Genomic DNA, 20,081 nt, shown 5'->3' with positions numbered 1-20,081 from the left:
TGGTGCTCGGCTGCGGAGATAGTGCAATACCGGGCCAACCCGTGGCGGAGGTGAAGCAAGCTTCAAGCACTCCGCCCCATTCCAAAAGTAAATTTAATATCTTGGGTCCAAATAGGACCCGTATCAGACCCGAAAGTCGCTGGTTCGATCCCGGCCGCGGTAGTCGCATTTCGATGGAGGCGAAATGCTAGACGCCCTTGTACCGTGTGATATGACTGCACGTTATAGAACACTAGATGGTCAAAATTTTCGGAGCCCTCCACTACGGCGTTCGTGGTTTTGGCACGTACAACCCCGTGTATTATCTTCAGGCTGCCTAATGTGAGATTCAAAAGCCTTCGTATGGAAAGCTCGTGGGACGCGAGAAAACGTCACCTTTTCGTGTACAAACTCACTCTGTAGCCGCCGAGCGATGTCACCGTCACCTGCAGTGTTCTTTGATTTCGTGCCTTGCCACACGACGCGGTACATGGAAGCGCCGTATCAGATCGAGACGGAAAGCGGACGCTGTGAGAGGATGAGAGCAGGCAGTCGACATCCGCGTTCTATTTCCACCTATTTCTTGGAAGAAGCGTACGTGCACGAGCACGCCCAGCCAGGCGATTGTCGCGTGATTTGAGCCTGTGCTTGGATTCACATATAGGGTGTACACTGCGCTGTACAGCCAACCTGATGTTCACATTGGCCTCGAGTCGCACTTCGTGTAGCGCTGGAACCTTTAGTCCATGAATGATATACCGAAAGATGCATCGATGCATCGACATGGCGAAGCGTTTCTTCGGCTTCCAGGTGTGCCGTCACCCTCTCCCCAGCTTAACCACCATGGCAAGTGGCACGAGGTATGGTACCTTCTTTCTCTTTATTTCGGTGTATGACGCACGGGCGCATAACAGTTGTGCCAAACTTGCATTGCGCACTTCTTGCGTGCCTGCCAAGTCTTTTGAAGTTTTGGTAGTAAAGTTTACGAGTTTGGAGGTTAGTTTTACGGTGCTACGAATGTTACGCCTATAGCTTTACGAAAAAGAGATGTTCAAGAAGAATAAATTATGGCGGCTTCGCACTAGTGCCAAGCCTGAAGAAAGAGCGCGGACGGGTGGCCTGCCTTGTTTCTTTTTTATTTTTTAAAAAATTTTCTGTTTGTTTCTTGTATCTCTTTTTTATGTCCGTTTCTTTGTATTTCTTTCTTTCTCTCGCTATTTCTATCTTTGTTTCTCTTCATCTTTCTCTTTCTGTCTTGCTCTCTTTTTCTATCTCTTTTTCGTGTCCGTTTCTTTTATCTCTTTCTTTCTTTCTTTCTTTCTTTCTTTCTTTCTTTCTTTCTTTCTTTCTTTCTTTCTTTCTTTCTTTCTTTCTTTCTTTCTTTCTTTCTTTCTTTCTTTGTCTTTCTATTTTTACGTCTTTATTCCCTTTATTTTTCTCTCATTTTCTCTTCTTTCTTTCTATCGCTTTCTCTCTCTATTTTCTATTTCTTTCTATCTCCTTTCTCTCTCTCTTTTTCACGTGTTCGTTTTCGTTTGACACTCGCACCTGCTGTACACGGTAGTGGGGCTTGCCCAATTCCTGTGGCGCATACCAACCTGAGGAGTTTTGCACGACGGAGCACAAGTTGGAGCTTAATTCACTCTGAAGAGAATAAAGAAAGCGCGTGCGGCAGGGGCGTAGCCAGAATTTTTTTTTTTTTTTTGGGGGGGGGGGGAGGGTGTTCAACCATACCTTATGTATGTTCGTGCGTGCGTATGTATGTGCACGTGTATATACGCAAGCAAAATTGAAAATTTGGGGGAGGGGGGTTGAAACCCCGCCCCCTTGGCTATACGCCCCTGGCGTGCCGGTTCATGATGACGATAGTTTTTTTAGGATGGAGCACAAGTTACCGACAGCCTAAATAGCTTCGCTGTTAAAAGATTCAACAATGTTGAAATGTGAGACAGTGAAGGATTTCCTAGCGAAGCCGTATAGGGCTTGGCGAAAGCAAACTTCGTCCAGGATCCTACGTACGCAAGAAACAGGACATATGTGCCACACAGGGGCGTAGCCAAGGGGGGGGGGGGTTGGGGGGATTCAACCCCCCCTCCCCCCCGAAATTTTTCAATTTGGCTTGCGTATATAGGCACGCACACACAAACGCACGCACGAACATACATAAAGTATGGTTGACCCCCCCCCCCCCCCCCCCCCCCCCGAAAAAAAATTCTGGCTACGCCCCTGCCACAGAATTCGGGCGAGCTACGCTACTCGCTCCAGGTTCGCTAAAAATGAAGTCGTCCGTGGGCATAAAAAGACGTCACAGAAATTGGGCTAATCCCACTACTCCCCAGTAGTCCACTAAAAATGAAGAAGGCAACATACGTGCGGCAAACACCAATTAAGATTTCCAGACAGATCTAACCAATAAATGAGAAAGACTTCAATGAACAGACGGGATTTACCCAGTGATAAACACCGTTGCCGCACATATTAGTTTCGCTGGGTAGTCATCTGTACTACGGAGTGCTTGAGCGGCGATTTTTTAGAAGAAATGCACGCAGGCAACAAAATTTGGATGCTCTCTTCACCGTGCTATTGGGGCACGACAGAGGACACCCTGTGCCGGAGCTGTATTTGATTCGAAGTATATTATGTAGAGTTCCTGAAGCAGCCCCAGTCGGCAAGAACAACGCCCCTGAAAAAGCCAATATAATATACTGTGCGTTGCTTGTCAGACGGCACTGCTCTTGTATTTCGTGTTTCGGTATATAAGGTTTTCGTATATGCACACCCCCGTAAGGGAGGCGTTAAATAGTAAGTATACTCGCGCAGATAAAACATTTACGGATCGTGGTACGCTTAAAGGGACACTAAAGAGAAAAGCGATTTTTCTCGTATTTGTAAAGTATTATTTCACAATACCGGACCCGCCACAGCGGTCTAGTGGTTATGGTGCTGGACTGCTGACCCGCAGGTCGTGGGATCGAATACCGGCCGCAACGGCCGCATTTTCGATTGAGACGAGAATGCTTGAGGCCCGTGTACTTAGGTTGAGGTACACGTTAAAGAACACCAGATGGTTAAAATTTCCGGAGCCCTTCACTATGGCGTCTCTCATAATCAAACCGTGGTTTGGGAACTTTAGACCCCACCAATTATATTATTATCTCGCAATACCAAAATCGCCGCGCTTTCTTCGAGAAGGCGCTTGGTAAAAGAAAAAAAAACGCGAAAAAAACTAAACGCTGGTGGCGACGCCACCTTGAAGTTGCAGCACCAATCGCCGTGACGTCATAGATTTTAACGGTGTCTACTAGGGCCTACGTAAATCCTAACCGGTGAGTCTGTAAGTACATTACCCTCTGCGGGGGCCATAGATGTAGCATACCACGTTTCAGGATATTTCATTGAACCAATGTCGCCAAAATACGTAAAAAGCAATTTGAAATTCCTGACGCCATGTGCGTGCGGAGATTTCGGCGCGAAATAAAAAAAAATGAAAATTTGACCTTGATTTTCTCTTTTATTAATAAACCTATGGCGATGAAATTAACGACAGTAGAGTTTTCAGATCATTATTTATCAGTCTGAACGGATTCATTGTTTCACTTTAATTACACGTAACGGCAATACCGCAGAGTAAACGGTACGGTAGGACCGGCGTAACGGGTGTGACGGACGTATCGCTGGCTGAATGGACATAACAAATGCACTCTTGAGCTTTAAGCCTTTGACTGCTATTAAAGAGTCTATATCTTGGGTGGAGGGACCAGTGACAGGAAGAGGAATAAACTTTATTCACTGGAGTGAGCCAACTGCAGAGTCGTCCCAAGGTAGGCGGCGTCCTTATTGCAGGATGCCGTGGGCCTGAGCTGACAGCTTGGCCTTATTCACCAGACGTTGCTGGTCTTCAAGGCTTGAGCTTGTCATCAGGGCCTCCCACTGCTCGACGTTTGGTCCAGTGACAGGTGGTACTGATGGGTTGCGTCCACACTCCAATACCATATAGTAGAGCGTATTCCCTGCGGAGCAGAACGTGCAGTCATTTCGGTAGCTTGCCGGATACGTATACCGTGCAAAAGAGTACCGTGAGGTAATGTGCCGGTCTGAAGTTTCCGGAAGAACACTGTCTCTTCTTTCGTGCAAGTTGAAAAATTTTCTGTCGGGCTTCTCGATTTGAGGTTTTCCAAGTTTAGCCCTCATTCTTGCAGGGAAGCCGCCTTTCTACGCCGAACAAAACATTGCAGATTTCCCCAAAAATCTATGTACGTGCGAAATTTGGGACCCACTGCAGTCGCTTGAATTTCGGACCCTCTGTCTGCATACTACTAACAATGAACCTGTGTATTTTGAACAAAGAATAAACTGAAACCTATAATCCAAGCGTTTCCACTTGCAGATCGGTCTGAGGTTGTTCGCTGCCATCGTCCGCAAGCAGACGCAAGTGTGATGAGAAGATGAGTGGAGGGGAACATGGAGGCCATGTTGATCGCCTTCTTCGTGATTGGCCTGGCGATGGTCCTACTTAGCGTCCGCTGCTGTTGGGTTCTAGTGAAGATCTGGACTGTGCCACCAGCGGCCAGCGCGGTCCAAGAACAGGAACCGCCGGAAGAACGTTGCGATCGACAAGTCGAGTTCTCAGAATGGACAAACGCGGTCACGTGAAGGCTCCGCGGAGGTAATGGAGCCTGCGTGGCGTGAACGCATAGAGACCTAAAAACCAGAAATCAAAACGAAGAGAGACGGCGCCATTTTTGTGCCACTTTTGGGATGTGATGGGCAGGTGGGTCTGCCTGCCATGCCTGGCAGTCAAGTGCTTCGCCTGAATGTCTCATTCCTCTTGCAACTTTCCCAAAGGATCGCGAATAGAGTCTAAAAAAGTGTTTTTTTTTTTCAAGTGTATGGACATTTCCGCGTGCGCAAACCTCAGCTTCACATCGACTCACTCGCGTATATCCCACATGCCATAACCTTGGTTTAAATGGGCTTGGCACATCCATTATTCTTTACTTGTGTACAGTTTTCATTCAGGATTATTGCCATATGCTGATTTACTTTATAACTCCCTCAGTTTAGGAAAAGATTTTGACGCCATAAAGGTACGTGGAATTTTTGATAGTCAATAACTACGTGTGGTACTAAAAATAATTGCATATTTGAAATCGGCACACAGATGTACATAAAATCACCAAAGTTTCATCAAAACTGATCAAGATCTTTAAAGAAGCTCAGAGACCCGTGTCCCATATCGTGACAATTCAGCCGCTGCGACAGGAGTTGATGAACTTTAGTCGCCAAGATATATAAGATCATGACAATATGACGTATCGTTCTATACAATATAGGATACTATATACATGATGTATGCGAAAATTTTCAACACAATCTTTCATGTCATTAACGTGGTGTTGCTGCTCCTACCCATTCTTGCTTTATACACTTTAGAGTTACAACGTGTAATACCCTATTGAGCATATTTATCAACCCGTAGGCGACATGCGTTTGAAAGCATAGCCGCATCGCAATTTTAATTTTCATGGGCTTCCTCTTATGCCGAGAAAAACGAAGCAAGTAAATAGATTTGTCCGAATATACCGCGATGAGACGTTCCTTATAATTGTCTACAGTTGTTTAATTGACGCTGTCACAATCGGGACGCCATTTTTAATGTCAGATAACGTGTCATAAATAACTGAATGCCCTGAACAAACGCACTTGCTGATCCACTCGACTATATTGGGAACAATGTGTGCGTTCTTTGTTGGCTTAAAGTGAACCCCCCCCCCCCTTTTTTTTTTACTCTTGCAAGTGCGTGATAGTTGTATCAGCTGGTGTGCTTATACGGTTTGAACCGACACGTCGCTTCCTTGTTCCAGAGTTTGCCTTGTTTGCGAAGATGATAACGATAAATATGAAATCGCAGCAATAGTTCCGGCCGTATTTCTGAGGCCGCAGTAATCAAAGCTCCTTCCAAGCTCGGAAAGTTTCCTGCAGCGGTCACACGGTGCAATGTGTACATTCCTCCCCAGTACCGCCCATATAAAACAGTCGCCCTTAGCGCACACGCCACAAGGAGGGTGCAACTTTTACTGCTTCTCTGATTAATCTGGCACCGTCGACTGCTGTGTTTGTCTTCTGCCCCTCTTGAGTAACGTATATTATACCCCTATGAGTCGACGCGACCGCCCAGAGAAAGAAAAGCAAGTTTTGAAGCGCGACAACCACTAACAAGGAAGAAGAATCCATTACGAAACAAAAAAGCCCGACCAATTAGGTGGATTCGTCGCGAGATTGTTTTGTTTTGTTTTGCGAAACGAAGCGAAAGTCCCCGCCTAACTGCGGGTAAACCAGGAAGACAAAGGAAAAACGGCCTATCTGACGATAAGTGAGCAGCTGACCATCGTGCTTCGCAAACGCCACAGGTATACAAGCCTGCAACTCAAGACAACAAGGCATGCAGGGCGCGTCAGCTCCGCGACGCTTCGGCACCCGCTCCGCCGATAAGATAACGCCATTGCGTGAGGTGGGACCCCGCGTGGCCCACCCCGAGGGTCCTGACGCTCCTTCCGATAAGGGCGCCGTTTATGTCCGCCCTACCGGGTCGTCCTCCTTCGCTCACTTGCCTGCTCAGCCGGGGAGGCCCGCGGAGTCTTCCGATGCCGTTGCGGACACCTTATCCAGCCTCCCCACACCTGCAATCTTAAGCCGATGGCAAGCAGGCCTGCGGCGAGACAGCTTCGGTGGACGGGTCTCTAAGGTGCAACGCCCGCTCTGGTGCCGTACTACAGCTCTTCGATGCACATCGGGACTGACAGGTTCGTATGTACTTGAGAATGTGCGCCGCCTTATCTGTAAACGTTAACGCCGCTTTCGAGTGGCTTTAGTTTGGCCTAGCGAAGCCTTTTTTTTTTTCTTCTTACATCGGACCGTAATAAACCTGTGATACAACGGAAGAAAAGGCAGCTATACCATCTTCCAAGATAAAGATTGAAAATGCCGCAACTATTTCGCACTCTGGGGTCAGTTAACCCGGATACACATTGTTATATATTTCAGAGGGGCGAGCCAGACTTCTGAAGGAAAGGGAGAACGCAGTTTCGTATAAGGTAGGCGCGGGGGGTGGGGGGGGGGGTGGCGTCGGGTCCAGAGTCCACTTGTTGTCCAGTTACGAGCACCATTGCAGCAGGATCCTGTAACGACACGCGTGATACCGTGGTACATACTTTTTCAAGATACGTCGGTGATTGGTGTGAGGTCGCTTCCGTAATGGAGGGCGAATCCGTGATTGTAATGTAGTGCGCCATATAAATTATGAAGGACAGGGTAGGCGGCCCAAGTAACGCGTGGTGAGTTGTCCGCGCACGAGTGCTTTCTTCGAATTCTGCATTGAAAACCCCGTCCATTGTCACGTTTCCTCCAAATTGGCCTCTTAAGAAATTTAGATACATTATCGAGAGATCGCAACTTATTCTCGAAATCAAAGTATGCTGAAAATTGGCTCTTTCTCTACGTGCAGTTCACCTGTAAGAGCGAATAAGCTGAAATTAATTAGGACGAGTTTTAGTTGAAATTGATGAAACGTGCTAGCGGCCCTAAAGAAATTGGTCTTTCGGAACGCGAGCGTATACACACTCGATTTATGCAAATGTAGTTATATTTAATGTATTCCGTAATTGCAAATAATTGTGGTTGATTGCAAGTTTCACGTAAGCTATTACAAGCTCGTGAACGCGCATTTGTTTGAAAGAGCGATTGACGGGTTTATGAGAAGACCATTGGACAGTGCAGAGACTGAATAGCTTACTCATACCTGTGCTGTATCTCTTGTGAAAAAAAAAGAAGTAAAAGTATAGAAGTTGACCCTGGGAACGAAAGTCCGCAGAAAAAGAACGCCCAGCCTTTCGCAAAGTGTGGTTTACCGCACTGCAGTTTCAGCATTCGTACGTTTCTCTCATCAGGAAAGCTTGACAACTCGCAGCGTAATCGGTGCCGACAGCCAGCGCAAGTTATTATCACTTTATCCTGGAGGGCCAAAAAAACCGTTTATCTCCCAGTTCACGTGCCACGGTGATATCAGTGAGGAGCACGAATTCACTTTGGTCGTTTCGACTGCCTCGGCGAGCCCTGAGAGGCAGAAAACCTCGCACGTGTGCTCCACACGCGCCAGCTCGGTGCGCTTAATTATGTCCTTTCCCTGTCGTTAACACGTGCTCGCGCAGATAACCAGAGATAAATCGGCTGATGCGAACTCCTTAGGCTCGTGAAGTAGTCTGGAAACAATTACAATCGGTCTTTGCCCTTTCCTTCTTGGTATCTTCAAGACGCGGAAGTATCGAACCACTGCTTGAGCACTTGAGGGGAGTAGTTACAATGCTGTGTTGTTTTCCAGCAGGGTATAAAGGCGCGGCTGCCCGCAGCGGCAAATGACACCGTAAACATCTTTGCTTCGAAGGCAGCCACACGAAGGCCGCGGTACATGCAGGTTAGTTGCAGTCGTATTGTCAAGGCCCGTTTTACTTAAACAACGATATGCTTGCAAGCGTTCTCGCACTGGGCTTGGACTGCCGGACAATACCGGTTTAGGCATGTACTTATGACACGTTCGCACCACTGAGTCTCTTCTTTCTTTAGCGAATTCCTTTGTCTTTCTATCATCTCCATTTCTATCTCTCTGTCCTCGTTCTGGTATAGCAAACAGGATGCAGCTCACCCCACTATCTTGCTTGTGGAGAACGAAAGAAAACACTCCAGTTGTGGACGACCTTCGTGCTGGTTTAGGTTCAGGATAATACTGGCAGCACTTTTGTTAATCAGCCAGCCCTGAAGAACGCTTCCAGCCACCAGCGTTCTTTCCGAAAGGCAAGTGACAAGGGTTTCCTCTCGAGTTTCGACTCATATTTGATACGTGCAGTAATACTATCAAAGAAAGAAGGCTGGCTTACTCCGAATGAAGTCCTCGATTGGATACAGTATAACTGACGCTTAAGGATGCGGGAGCAGATGAATGACACTCCTCCATAGTCGAGCAAAAGCAGGACAGAAAGGGTGCAAGAGACGGTACAGAAGCACGGTGTACATGCGACCTCCTTGTACATCTCTAGCACCATTATAGTTTCAATGTCCTAGTCCTGATTTTCAGTGTTATCGTGTCAACGTAAATCTGTGCTCAAGGCTGCAGCATCTTTAGCCGCCTTCAGTGTCGCCCTCTCTCGCTCTTTTCCGCAGGTTGAGTTGCAGGCACTCCAGTGACCCCAATGCGTCTGGATATAACGAACCTCAACAAGCCCTGACTGAAACCGCGGGACGCCGTGATATACACTGTCGGACCAGGCACGGCCGTTAACGGAGTGTTCCCTCGCGGAACCACATCCAGCAGCACGCATAGAAGCAGCAGGAACAGGCGTAATGCGGCTAGCTGCGCGGTAATGCACTTGCTTCTCCTATTGGCCATTGTCCTCGTCGTCCTGGTCCTGCTGAGCGTGACAGTGTGCCTCTGCTACGGCCTCAACTCGGCTTCCTGCATGGCGGCCTTCAAGCTCAACTCGGCTGCCCACAGTGTAGCCGGACTGTACAACGGCTACGCCGACGCTCTGTCGGCGAACGACGGCAGTAGTACCGGGGTCGTCGCTGCGGCTCCGGACAGGCGTAACTGCGGGCTGGCCGAGCAGAGCCGTTCTTACTCGAGCGTCATCGAATTGTACGACAGCACGTGGCACGTTAAGGAACCACCAGCTCCTCGGCACTGCCGCGGGACGTCAGCCGCTGGCCGTGCCAAGTCGGAAGGGCAGCCGGAGCAACACCAACGGTGGTACGTCGGGGACATTCGAGAGGGCGACGTGGTGCACGGACACGTCACACTAGAGAAGCTAGACTTGGGGTGCAGCAATGCGTCGCTGTTGTCCTCGGATGCTCCCGCCCTGCCCTGCTCGAGGTTCACGAATGCCGCCGCGGTGTCCCTGCCGTGTGTGCCCCTCAAGGGTGACGGTTGGAACCGCAGGGAGTCGTGCTCCCCATTAACGGAAATGGACGGTGCTGAGAAACTTCGCGTGGAAGTGAGGTCGTGCAGCCTGCTGGATGAATGCTCTCGCGGCCGCCAGGTGTCGCCGGTTGGCTCGTGAACGAGCGAAGCTGTTCCGGTATTCTTGGTTGAATCTCGCGATGTTTTGTTCGATCGCGTTGTTTGATTTTCTTTTGCTGCCCACGCTTGCGGGCTCGTGTTATGGATACGTACGTTTACGACTTTCGATTAAAGCGCTGCGATTGCCCTTTCTGACTCTGAGAATATTACTCTTTTTTCACGACTTCTTTGTACCGCTGAACTGAGAGACACAAGTTGTTTGTATATTTACGATAACTTCGTCAGGGACATCATTAGTGTGATTTTGTACCAAATACGTTCTTGGAAAGATGGTTGCTCTTGGGAATGTCTAAGTTTGCCTCTAAATGTGTATGCAAGCATAGCGTTTGTAGTTACAAAGAGTAAAACATTACAAAGAGTAAAACAAAAGGTGTTACGTCTTACTTTTTCAGTTAGGTTTTGTACAGTGTCCTATATGCACAAGCAGAAATATATGTCATATATTTTTGTCCATAATGCCATAATTCCTTTTTTCATGTATCACATTTTGTCTGTTTTAGGTACGCCATACACGCATACGCACACAGCCTTTGCAATCATAAATAATCACTCACGCAGAAATCCATTAAGAATTATCGGGTCATGGAGCCACTTTACCTTTTCTTTCACACATACTTGTATGTACGTACCAGTTCTTCGGTGCACAAGGTTAAATATCTGGACAATTACACCTCGGCGTGTATCTTTTGCTGCCCGGACTGTTGGCATGAAACACCGTAAGCTATCATGAAAAACTTGGTGTAGGGTGTAGTTGGTTCATTTTTATAATTGATGGTTAAACAGGGCGACTGGAACTCGCTTGTCCTGTTGTACTTATTCGACTGTGTCCTCGTTGTATTCGCACTGTTTCATCTTCAGTTCTAAAGTGGTTCTCGAACGTAAGTACAGGGGAAACCTGACAATAGAGACTTAAGAGTTCGAATCCATAAGACTTCATGTGCTGGATCGTTACAACACGCTACTGCGTTTGAGACCGTATACGCGAAAGCAGTTCCTAGGTACAACTATGCCAACGAAAATGCAGGATTTTCTGGCACTCTACAGTCAGTCTAAACGTTATAAAGGTTCGGTGGAGAGAAGGTGGTTCAAGGTAGAAACCCGTACAACGGAAAATTTATGGCGTCAGGTAAAATTACTAGAAAGTGTTTTTTAACAGGATAGTAGCAGAAAGTGTTACTTGGTACGAACTTGGGATGGGGCCTTTGTCTCAGGTATGTTCCAAAGTAACTTCCCATATCCCTGCAACCACAATACGTGGATCCGATGTAACTGAGGTTATTCTAGAAAATACTTTTATTCAACGAAATAAGTTTACAGAGATGCTTGCTGTTTCTTGCTTCATGCAGGAAATGGTGAGCGCCTAGATGTTGAATTCATCACTAAAACGAGCAAGTACACAGCCAGCGTGAAAGCGCATGTCGCGAAAGCGGCTTGTTACTGCATTTTGTACTTTCAGTTTACGCGTTCTTTATGAGTTGTGACATTCTGCTCAACGTAAAGAATATCTACTGGACGTGCACGACCGCGGCCGTTCGAAGGAAACGCATGGCCATGGCTCGATCGACACGAGCGGAGCAGCGTCACGCGAATGAGAGCACCGCGCACGCCGGATGGCCTTCCGCCCCTCTCTCAGAGGCGCGATAGGCCAATGAGAGGCGGGCGGGAGGCCATACGCCCTGTGCGAGGCGGCAGTACGTCTAGAGAGAGGTTCCAGCCTCTATTGTGCGGCTTCAGGATAAATATGCCCTAAAAGTTGTCGCGCCCTGTCGACTCTAATATAGCACTGTCGATTACAAAGCCGTCTATTGTAATTCTGTCATCGAACAGGCGCAAGATATTATGCAGTGTCACTCAAGGCCAAGTAACCATGTCGCGTAGTTCGCAATCATCGTACACTAGTCACACTGTCACAATCACAACCATGTAGCTGACAAGACGACCCACACTCTTTCTTCCCCTGATGTACCATCCGTTTTCTTTTGACCCCAGTTTCATGCTTGTAGACCGAATATACCTTCTCCGAAAAGTACACGTGCTCTATAATCTTAGCGTGTCTGCTCGCGTCCCTCGAAAACGTGTTTTCGCTTTTAGCTCTCTAGTAAAGGTGAGCTAGTTGGTTGCGGAATATCGTGAACGTTGAAAAGTACGAATAAGCGATGGAAAACTCGCTGACTTACAAGTCACAAGTCAGCATCCGTGTATGTGTAGGTCGCCTACTCGTCTAGTGCCGCTTGTTTGCATTAGGTATACTTAAGTTTACTTCGTCGACATTCGCGGATGTCATTTTGTACGCCGGAATAAACAAATGTGGCGCTGATTGCACATCGATAAAGCTAAACACCAAAGAGAGAACTAGGTTAAGGCTATCTCGCCCGTGCAACACGGAGGAGTCATTGACTACATTTGGGCTGCTGAAAGAACAAGTTCTCATACGAAAGGGCGCGGGGTTCTGGGGACATCGCGTACAGGTGTTGCTTATGTCATTCATCTTTAAGGTTTTTGCGCACCGAAACACAGGGACAAAGACGAGCAACACAAGGACGAGCGCTTGTCCTTGTGTTTGTCTATGAGTTCGTGTGCGCAAAAATCGTAAAGATGAATTTATTCCAAGTAGGCCCACTTGCAGTAATCCTTGTATGTATAATATTCAGGAATAAGGAATATGGCCGTACGGTCCGTAGTACATTCGCGCTTTTCGCTTCAAAATGATACTTTCCAGGTACTGCCTGTAGGTCTCGTCGTGCAGGGCCTTGCCGAAGAACGCTTGGTCAGCTTCGTCTTCCTCTGATATGGGCAAGCTTCCCGTTGACGCAGCGGTGCTGCAGTGCACTAGGGCGCATTCCGGTGGTACGAACTGGATGCTCCTCGGGTCCTGCACTTGACGCGGGCAGTGTTCTACGAACGGGTAGCACGAGTACGAACGTTCCGTCTTTCGCAGGACTCGGTGCACCCCCGATGTGCTCGAGTGGCCATCCGAGTCTTCCTCCTCTTCTTCGTGGTCTTCGCAGCAGGCGGCGCTGCACTCTGAGCTGGTGGGAGGATCCACATCCGCGGTGAAGACGTCTTCCCGATTCTTCACGGGCCATTCGAAGCCCGCGTAGTCCCAGAGCATCGGTGACAGCGACAGTTCAACATTCTCACTCGTTGCTTCTTCGCGGTGCGTTATGGCCGTTGATACGCATGCGCTGCGGCTCCTGGCAGCCGACTCGATGGTGTGTGTCGCCCGTTTGTCTGGGTCTCCTGTGACGGATGACGCTGCACTTTGAATGTGGTCATCTTCCATCGCAGAGATCGGTTCGTAACGGAGGGATCGTCCCGCGTAAGCAATGTGCACCTGTGTCCCCGCGGAGTGACGCACGCTAATTCCATCAGCAGGTGTTGAAGTCATTGGACGGTTCTCCGAAGAGTGCTCACCGGAGGCCGTCCGTGATTGGTCCAACTCGTCGAAGCTGCCGTTGAGTGCGATCCCGTCTTCTGGCTCTCGCGGTGTGACTGACAGCAGTGTCACGCTGGAGTCCGACGGTTCCTGTTCGGCCGCTTTGACGTCCTTGTCGGTTTCGTCGGACGCGGCTGTCTTCGCTTTTCCGTTGATGAGATAGAGCGATTTGCCAAGAACCTTTTCCTGCATCTTGGCCGGCTCGTACGAGCCCTTGTGGTCCTCCCGGTACATCTGCCTGACCAAGCGGAGGTAGAGCCAGGCGATGGTGCCGGCAGAAATTAGGCATACTGCTACCGCCAACAATACGGCCACTATCGGCAGCATGGTGGAGTCCCTTCAGACTGGCGTTCTTGCCTTAGTTTAGCTGTCCGGCGAGAGTGTCCCTACCTGGAACGAAAAACACGATGACTTGAGCAACATATGTAAGGAATGCGGTAGTTTACGAGGAAACTATACACGTGGATCAGATGTGCCATGCCGCGTATAGTTTTCTAATCTGTTTTCGATAGTGGAGGGACTTTTGTTCATCAGAAATGAACGAGAGGCCGCTGTCGTAGAAGTATCGTTACTTATAGACTACTTTACGGATGGGTTTCGGTGCCACCATATTGGGTTGTGGCCTTGCCGAAATAAGAAAACATTGGTTTAAAAGCCGAAGGTTGCGGCGTCCATTATGTCTCATGTAAAATTGTCTCATAGTGCTTCAAGGCCCTTGCAGTCAAGGACCTTGTGAGACAGTAGTGCTTCTGGCACTATCATGCTTCTTTTGTATATAACCAGCTGATTACAAACCGTTTTTGTTACCTCCGTGTTTCACTACTCATTGTCGTAATCTTATATACGTCTTACGCGCGTTTACAGATACTTTCGAGGCCCTTGCAGCAACCATGTCACGTCTACACGTGTCCACACAAAAGCTCATATGTACTGTCTTGGCGCTTTCTGGCCATACCGGGCCCTAAGCAATAAACATCCATTTATCATAATCGTAATCAGAAATGAATGGAAAATAGGCTGATGGGTTTCAATTGAAGTACAACAATGTTCGCACTGACCACTTGTCACGTGCTCACAGGAAGAGTTACCATAAAAGCCATTCCTACCTCAGCGTCTCCCGCCCTTACCGGCTCGCACGTATACCGCGAATGCAGTAATTTTAGTACGCAGGCACAGCTGATACAGAAACTAACAGTAGCAAGGAAAGGCAGATTGTCATGTACAATGGTACATTACGTCAAGGTAGTTCTACAAAGCGTATGATATGGCATACGTGAAGCTGGTGAACACGAAATCAACGGTACCTTTGTCTCATATGCAGAGCCGTTGTTTTTGTCAGATAAAGGAGACAATTTATTGGAACTGATAGCTGTTCTCGACAAAGCGCTGTGCATTTGTGACGAAGCGCAATACACTTGCGCTTCGTCATGTAAAAGACGAAACGAGAGCAGAAATATTTTGGCCATTTCTTCAGCTATGAAATCACATACCGCGACAGTAGCATACTCTGACTTTGAATGCCACGCCCTTGTTTCTTTTTTTTACTTGCTTTTTTTTTCTGAAAATAATTGCTCTAACTGATCACAAGAAGCTTAATAAAGAGTGGTTAGGCGTGGCCAGGCCTGCGGTCGTATAAACTTGTATCTGTTCAAATTAAAAGTTTGAAACCACTTGTACGATTCCAAATGTTGACGTAATAATTGCCATAAGTTCCATGATATTAGGGAGCAGAATAACCCGCCACTGTGGTCTAGTGGTTATGGTGCGCAACTGCGGAGCCGAAGGTCGCGGGTTCGCGAGCTGAGATCACGTGTGCCACGATGCACTGCGAAACAAGGTAGGGAGCACGAAGAACAAACAGATCGTCACAGTCGTGTTCGCTGCTGCCCTTGTCTGCGACTTTCCAACGTCACTTCTCTGTCGCAACAAACAGGCTACAGTTGAACGTGATAGTCTTGTAAAAGTAACGAAAACTGGGCGAGTTGGTAGGAATTCATTATCGAATGTTTTCTGCGCGCTCACAACAGGCAAATACGTAATGGGAGAGCGCTTGTATGTCATCTTCCTTTACGTCTTTGTTCGTTGGGTGCAACCACCGTGGCGGTCTGGTGGTTATGGTGCTCGACTGCTGACCCGAAATGTCGCGGGAACGAATCCCGGTCGCGGCTGCCGCATTTCGATTGAGGCGAAATGCCAAAGGCCCGTGTACTTAGATTTAGGTGCACGTTAAAGAACACCTGGTGGTCGAACTTTCCGGAGCTCGCCACTACGGCGTCCTTCACAATAATATCGTAGTTTTGGTATGTAAAACCGCTACATTATTATTAGGGAGCGGAATAACATTTGAATTATATAGGCTGTAACTTTATGTTCTTGGCAGTGCACGCGACTTCCTCTATTTGACATAGTAACGCATGTTCTTGAGCTCGAAATGCGTTCGTGCTCACATTTCAGCATTGTCATACGTCCCCATGCCTAAGCAGGCTAAGATTTATTAAATTGACATCTATCCGTGCGCGGACATCTCCGCCTGGTGGCTATTCCTGAAACTAAAGAGATCTAGTTTCATTAATTTGTTTTTTTTTTGCTTACGAAATGAAAGAACAAGCGTTTGGTTGTGATAAACATTAGTGTGATAAGCCTTTGCGATAAACTTTGGTTGCGATAAGCTTTGGTATGAAACCAAAACAATAAGACAAAACGAAAAGAAAAAGAAATCTCGAAATTGCGAGAAGTCTGACGCCATTTGTGTACAAACATTGCAATTATAGATCGTTTTCCCGTCGTCTCTAGGGCAAATCGTATAGTTCACTTGGGGCGAATAAAAATTGAAGCGGTTAGAAAATTGGGCGAGTTGGCATCGGTTCACGGTGAATAACAGCAACGGCGTACTCAAAAACGAAGACGGAGTATAAGCCGTACAGGTACACCGCACGCGCTGACTACCAATTGGAGATTTTATTGCGGACGCGGAGTTGATATGCACTTCCAACTACGCATCTGCCTGCGAGGCATCGGATAATCATGAAGCGTATAGAGAGGCAGTTGTTTTGAACTATCACGTTTCGAATTTCGAAATTACGTTTCTGCCGCTGCGCGGTAAACATCGAGCGAAAAAAAAAAATATGTGTATCGAAGGTCTCTGAACTTATAAGGCGTGGACGCCTTGTTCAGAGTCCTTTAGCTCGCATACAGATGCTTGCGTAAGTAAGGATTTATTTATTTTTTATTTTTTTTTAAGACGCTGTCTTCTTGGGCATCTTCAGCCAACATTCTGCAGCGGGGTATGATGAATATTTCTGGCCAAATTCTACTACCATGTTTACTTGCATGCTACCAGCACCGGTTAGCGCTGACTAAAGTTTACTAAATGTTGCAGAAGGTTTCGCTTTTGGGCTGGTTGGTTCATGATTACCTGCATTCTTTTAAATGCGAAGCATTTCTTAGAGAACTTCTGCGCCTTTGAGCGTATCTATCTATCTATCTATCTATCTATCTATCTATCTATCTATCTATCTATCTATCTATCTATCTATCTATCTATCTATCTATCTATCTATCTATCTATCTATCTATCTATCTATCTAGCCGCCTACGACTTTGTGCTCTCCTGGTTTGTGCTCCGCTTGGTTAATCAAATGTGCACCAAAATTGGTATGGCGTAACATGACTGTATGACGAACATAAATGACAAGTCATAACATGAAAATCATGACACGCATGTCATGTACAGCATGATTTACATGATACGCTCATGGTGCGCTGGCGGCCGTTTCGCTAGCTTGATATACACAAAAATTGGTATCTTGTGACGTGACTATGTGACGAACATAAATAACACGAGTTAACATGAAAATCATGACACGCATGTCATGTACAGCATGACTTACGTGCCACGCTCATGGAGCGCTGGCGGCCGTTTCGCTAGCTTTATATACACCGAAATTGGTATCTTGCGACGTGACTGTGTAACGACTATAAATAACATGAGTTAACATGAAAATCATGACACGCATGTCATGTACAGCATGACTTACGTGCCACGCTCATGGGGTGCTGGCGGCCGTTTCGCTAGATTTATATACACCAAAATTGATATCTTGTGACGTGACTGTGTAACGAACATAAATAACACGAGTTAACATGAAAATCATGACACGCATGTCATGTACGGCATGATTTACGTGCCACGCTCATGGTGCGCTGGCGGCCGTTTCGCTAGCTTGATATACACCAAAATTGGTATCTTCCGACGTGATTGTGTGACGAACATAATTAACACGAGTTAACATAAAAGTCATGACACACATATCATGTACAGCATGACTTACGTGCCACGCTCATGGTGCGCTGGCAGCCGTTTCTCTAGCTTGATCGACCCCGAAGTTGGTATTGCGCGACGTTACTGTGTGACGAACATAAATAATAGGAGTCAACATGAAAACCATGACACGCATTTTCCTCAATGACATACAAGACGATGTATGCAGCTCTTTGCTGGCTGCTTCGCATTACATCGATTCCCACAATGCGTGGGATCTGCCGGCTTTTTTTTTGTTTTGATATTTTTCAAGAGTGATTGATTATATATGTTGCCTGGATGAATAAACACTAGGTTGTTTACGCAGTGGTGCTTGCTATTTCGTTTCGTCGCGTCTTATAGTGCTGTTTCCTACATATATTACTAAAGAATGGCTACTGTCAACTAGTATTGGCTATAATGCTGGCCAAATAAATGATAATGTTGGCTAAATATTGGCCGATGTTGTTTAGGTTTAGCTGAATTATGCTAAAATGATGGCTATCCTGTCATAACAGAAAACAGTACCTCAATTCTGTTTCAATCCAACGGTTGAGTTGTGCCTACAATTTTTTTTTCTCTATAGCCGTTGCTTCGACGGATATCCAGAGGAGTACCTTAGCACAGCGTTGCCGTTCTACCATTACTGCTTTCCCCACTTTCCGCGCATGCGCGGCTACGAAATACCACGCACGTGCACTCACAAGCAGGTCGTATAGGCAATGGTCACGGTACAACTGTAACGTCACGTTGTGGCCGTCAGTGTATATATAACTCGTCCGAAGTTGAAAACAATCGCGTGTCCCCCAAAACACTCACCTGCCTGCTTGACCGGCTTGCTTCGATCTTCTCTCTTACGATCAGATCTTACGATCAAATGTTACGATCGTATGGAGCATCGCACTGTTCTTCCTCGTTTCCAATCACACCCTCCGTCGCACCTTCAACCGCGAACGTGTAGCGGGCATGTCGAGTTTCCGATGGGATTCCGTGAGCGATGACGTCGGAGGGGCAGAGGCACCTGTTTACCGGCGCTCACACGCAATACTATAATGCATTGGCCCAACGGAACGGGCTTAAGCGACTACTCGCTTTTGCACTTTGCGGAGTCGCCGCACTCAGCCCGACCCGAAGAGGGATCGACGTAGGCTAGGCTTACCCGGCCGCAGCAATACACGGCTGTGTGCACACCGCGGAGTTAGTTCTCTTATCGCATTGCCGTCGATAAAGGCTCGACGGCTTCGCAGCGAGGGGTCGCGTAGAGGTTGTTATAGGGCGGACAAGTGTTGGCGCCCCTTTTGACTTTTGTATGTACGAACGCTTCAGCCGAGATATAAGAGATATACGGCTCGTCGTGCTGGCCGGTTAAGCTGCCCGCGGGTTCATCGTAGGATCTTATGCGCGCGTAACCAAAGCGTTTTGTTGAGCATGTCTTATAGTTAACGATCAATACTATACCAGATGTTTGTTTTACAATATCCGAAGTGCTTTTTAGAGGGAAAAGTTGAAAAGGAAAAGGAACCAAGTGTATTTGTGCTTCATATGCGGAAGACCTATTATATAAAAAAAAAGGAATTCTCATACCTAAGTCCTCGGCGTTTTTATAGCTCTGCTACGGCTAGGCGGACATTAGAAAAAACTGCGTAATTTCAACAATAATATCGCTACATAACTGAAAAAATGCCCATTAACTTTTATTCGCTGACTTCACACGCATGTAATTTTAGAACCGAAGCCGAGAAGCCCCACTTTAAAGATCTCCCTCCCCAATATCGACTAAAAGGGACTCGGCGTTCCTGTTAGATCGTCCTGAACTGTTAGAGGCTCACATTTATTAAATCGATGTCCATAAGCGATAACCACTCATATACTACCTCAACATATCACTTTTCTCGCCTTCCGTAGCCATCTGAAAATTGGAGCGAGTATAGTCCAGGTAGCATCACCGATTGCGTTGAAATCTCGGAGGTTGTCCTGCATGATGACCGTGATACCCCTGGTCGAGCACTCAAGGTTCTTCAGCAGCATCTCACCTTGATAACGGTATGGGTTCCTGTTTGTTACCTTGAAAAGCCGACCGAGAAGCGGCATCGACGTGTTGTCGTCGCCTACGGGCTCTGCTGACGTGACGTCAGCCTGCTTTCTCGGCTACATGGTAAAAATGTAAAACAGCGCTTACTTAAACACAAGACGAAGGAAGAAGAGACACACACGGTCCTTCGTCTTGTGTTTAAGTAAGC

The 20,081-nt window shown here is 47.2% G+C and overlaps 2 protein-coding genes and 1 non-coding gene across 3 annotated transcripts; 1 reads left to right on the top strand and 2 right to left on the bottom strand.

Annotated features, from left to right (window-relative positions):
- On the bottom strand, positions 1-184 carry LOC119398087 (U2 spliceosomal RNA). Its single transcript, XR_005184760.1, has one exon. It is a non-coding gene; the product is annotated as a U2 spliceosomal RNA (small nuclear RNA).
- A 5,578-nt stretch (positions 185-5,762) lies between these two features.
- On the top strand, positions 5,763-10,990 carry LOC119396316 (uncharacterized). Its single transcript, XM_037663475.2, has 2 exons — positions 5,763-6,782; positions 9,193-10,990. The coding sequence occupies exon 2, from the start codon at positions 9,393-9,395 to the stop codon at positions 10,083-10,085; it is 693 nt and encodes a 230-aa protein (XP_037519403.1). The 5' UTR covers positions 5,763-6,782; positions 9,193-9,392; the 3' UTR covers positions 10,086-10,990.
- A 1,753-nt stretch (positions 10,991-12,743) lies between these two features.
- LOC119396315 (uncharacterized) lies at positions 12,744-19,047 on the bottom strand. The gene is made up of 2 exons (XM_037663473.2): positions 18,661-19,047; positions 12,744-13,931 (listed from the first exon to the last, which is right to left on the bottom strand). The coding sequence occupies exon 2, from the start codon at positions 13,866-13,868 to the stop codon at positions 12,753-12,755; it is 1,116 nt and encodes a 371-aa protein (XP_037519401.1). The 5' UTR covers positions 13,869-13,931; positions 18,661-19,047; the 3' UTR covers positions 12,744-12,752.
- Between the last annotated feature and the right edge of the window lie 1,034 nt (positions 19,048-20,081).

Source organism: Rhipicephalus sanguineus, chromosome 6 (genome assembly GCF_013339695.2).
Source record: "Rhipicephalus sanguineus isolate Rsan-2018 chromosome 6, BIME_Rsan_1.4, whole genome shotgun sequence".
NCBI classification, from domain to species: Eukaryota; Metazoa; Arthropoda; class Arachnida; order Ixodida; family Ixodidae; genus Rhipicephalus; species Rhipicephalus sanguineus.
This window is presented reverse-complemented; position numbering and strand designations above follow the sequence as displayed.

What these genes read in the sequence shown, in the direction of transcription:
- LOC119396315 (XM_037663473.2), bottom strand. Translation starts at nt 13,868, where the DNA reads ATGCTGCCGATAGTGGCCGTATTGTTGGCGGTAGCAGTATGCCTAATT.
- LOC119396316 (XM_037663475.2), top strand. Translation starts at nt 9,393, where the DNA reads ATGCACTTGCTTCTCCTATTGGCCATTGTCCTCGTCGTCCTGGTCCTG.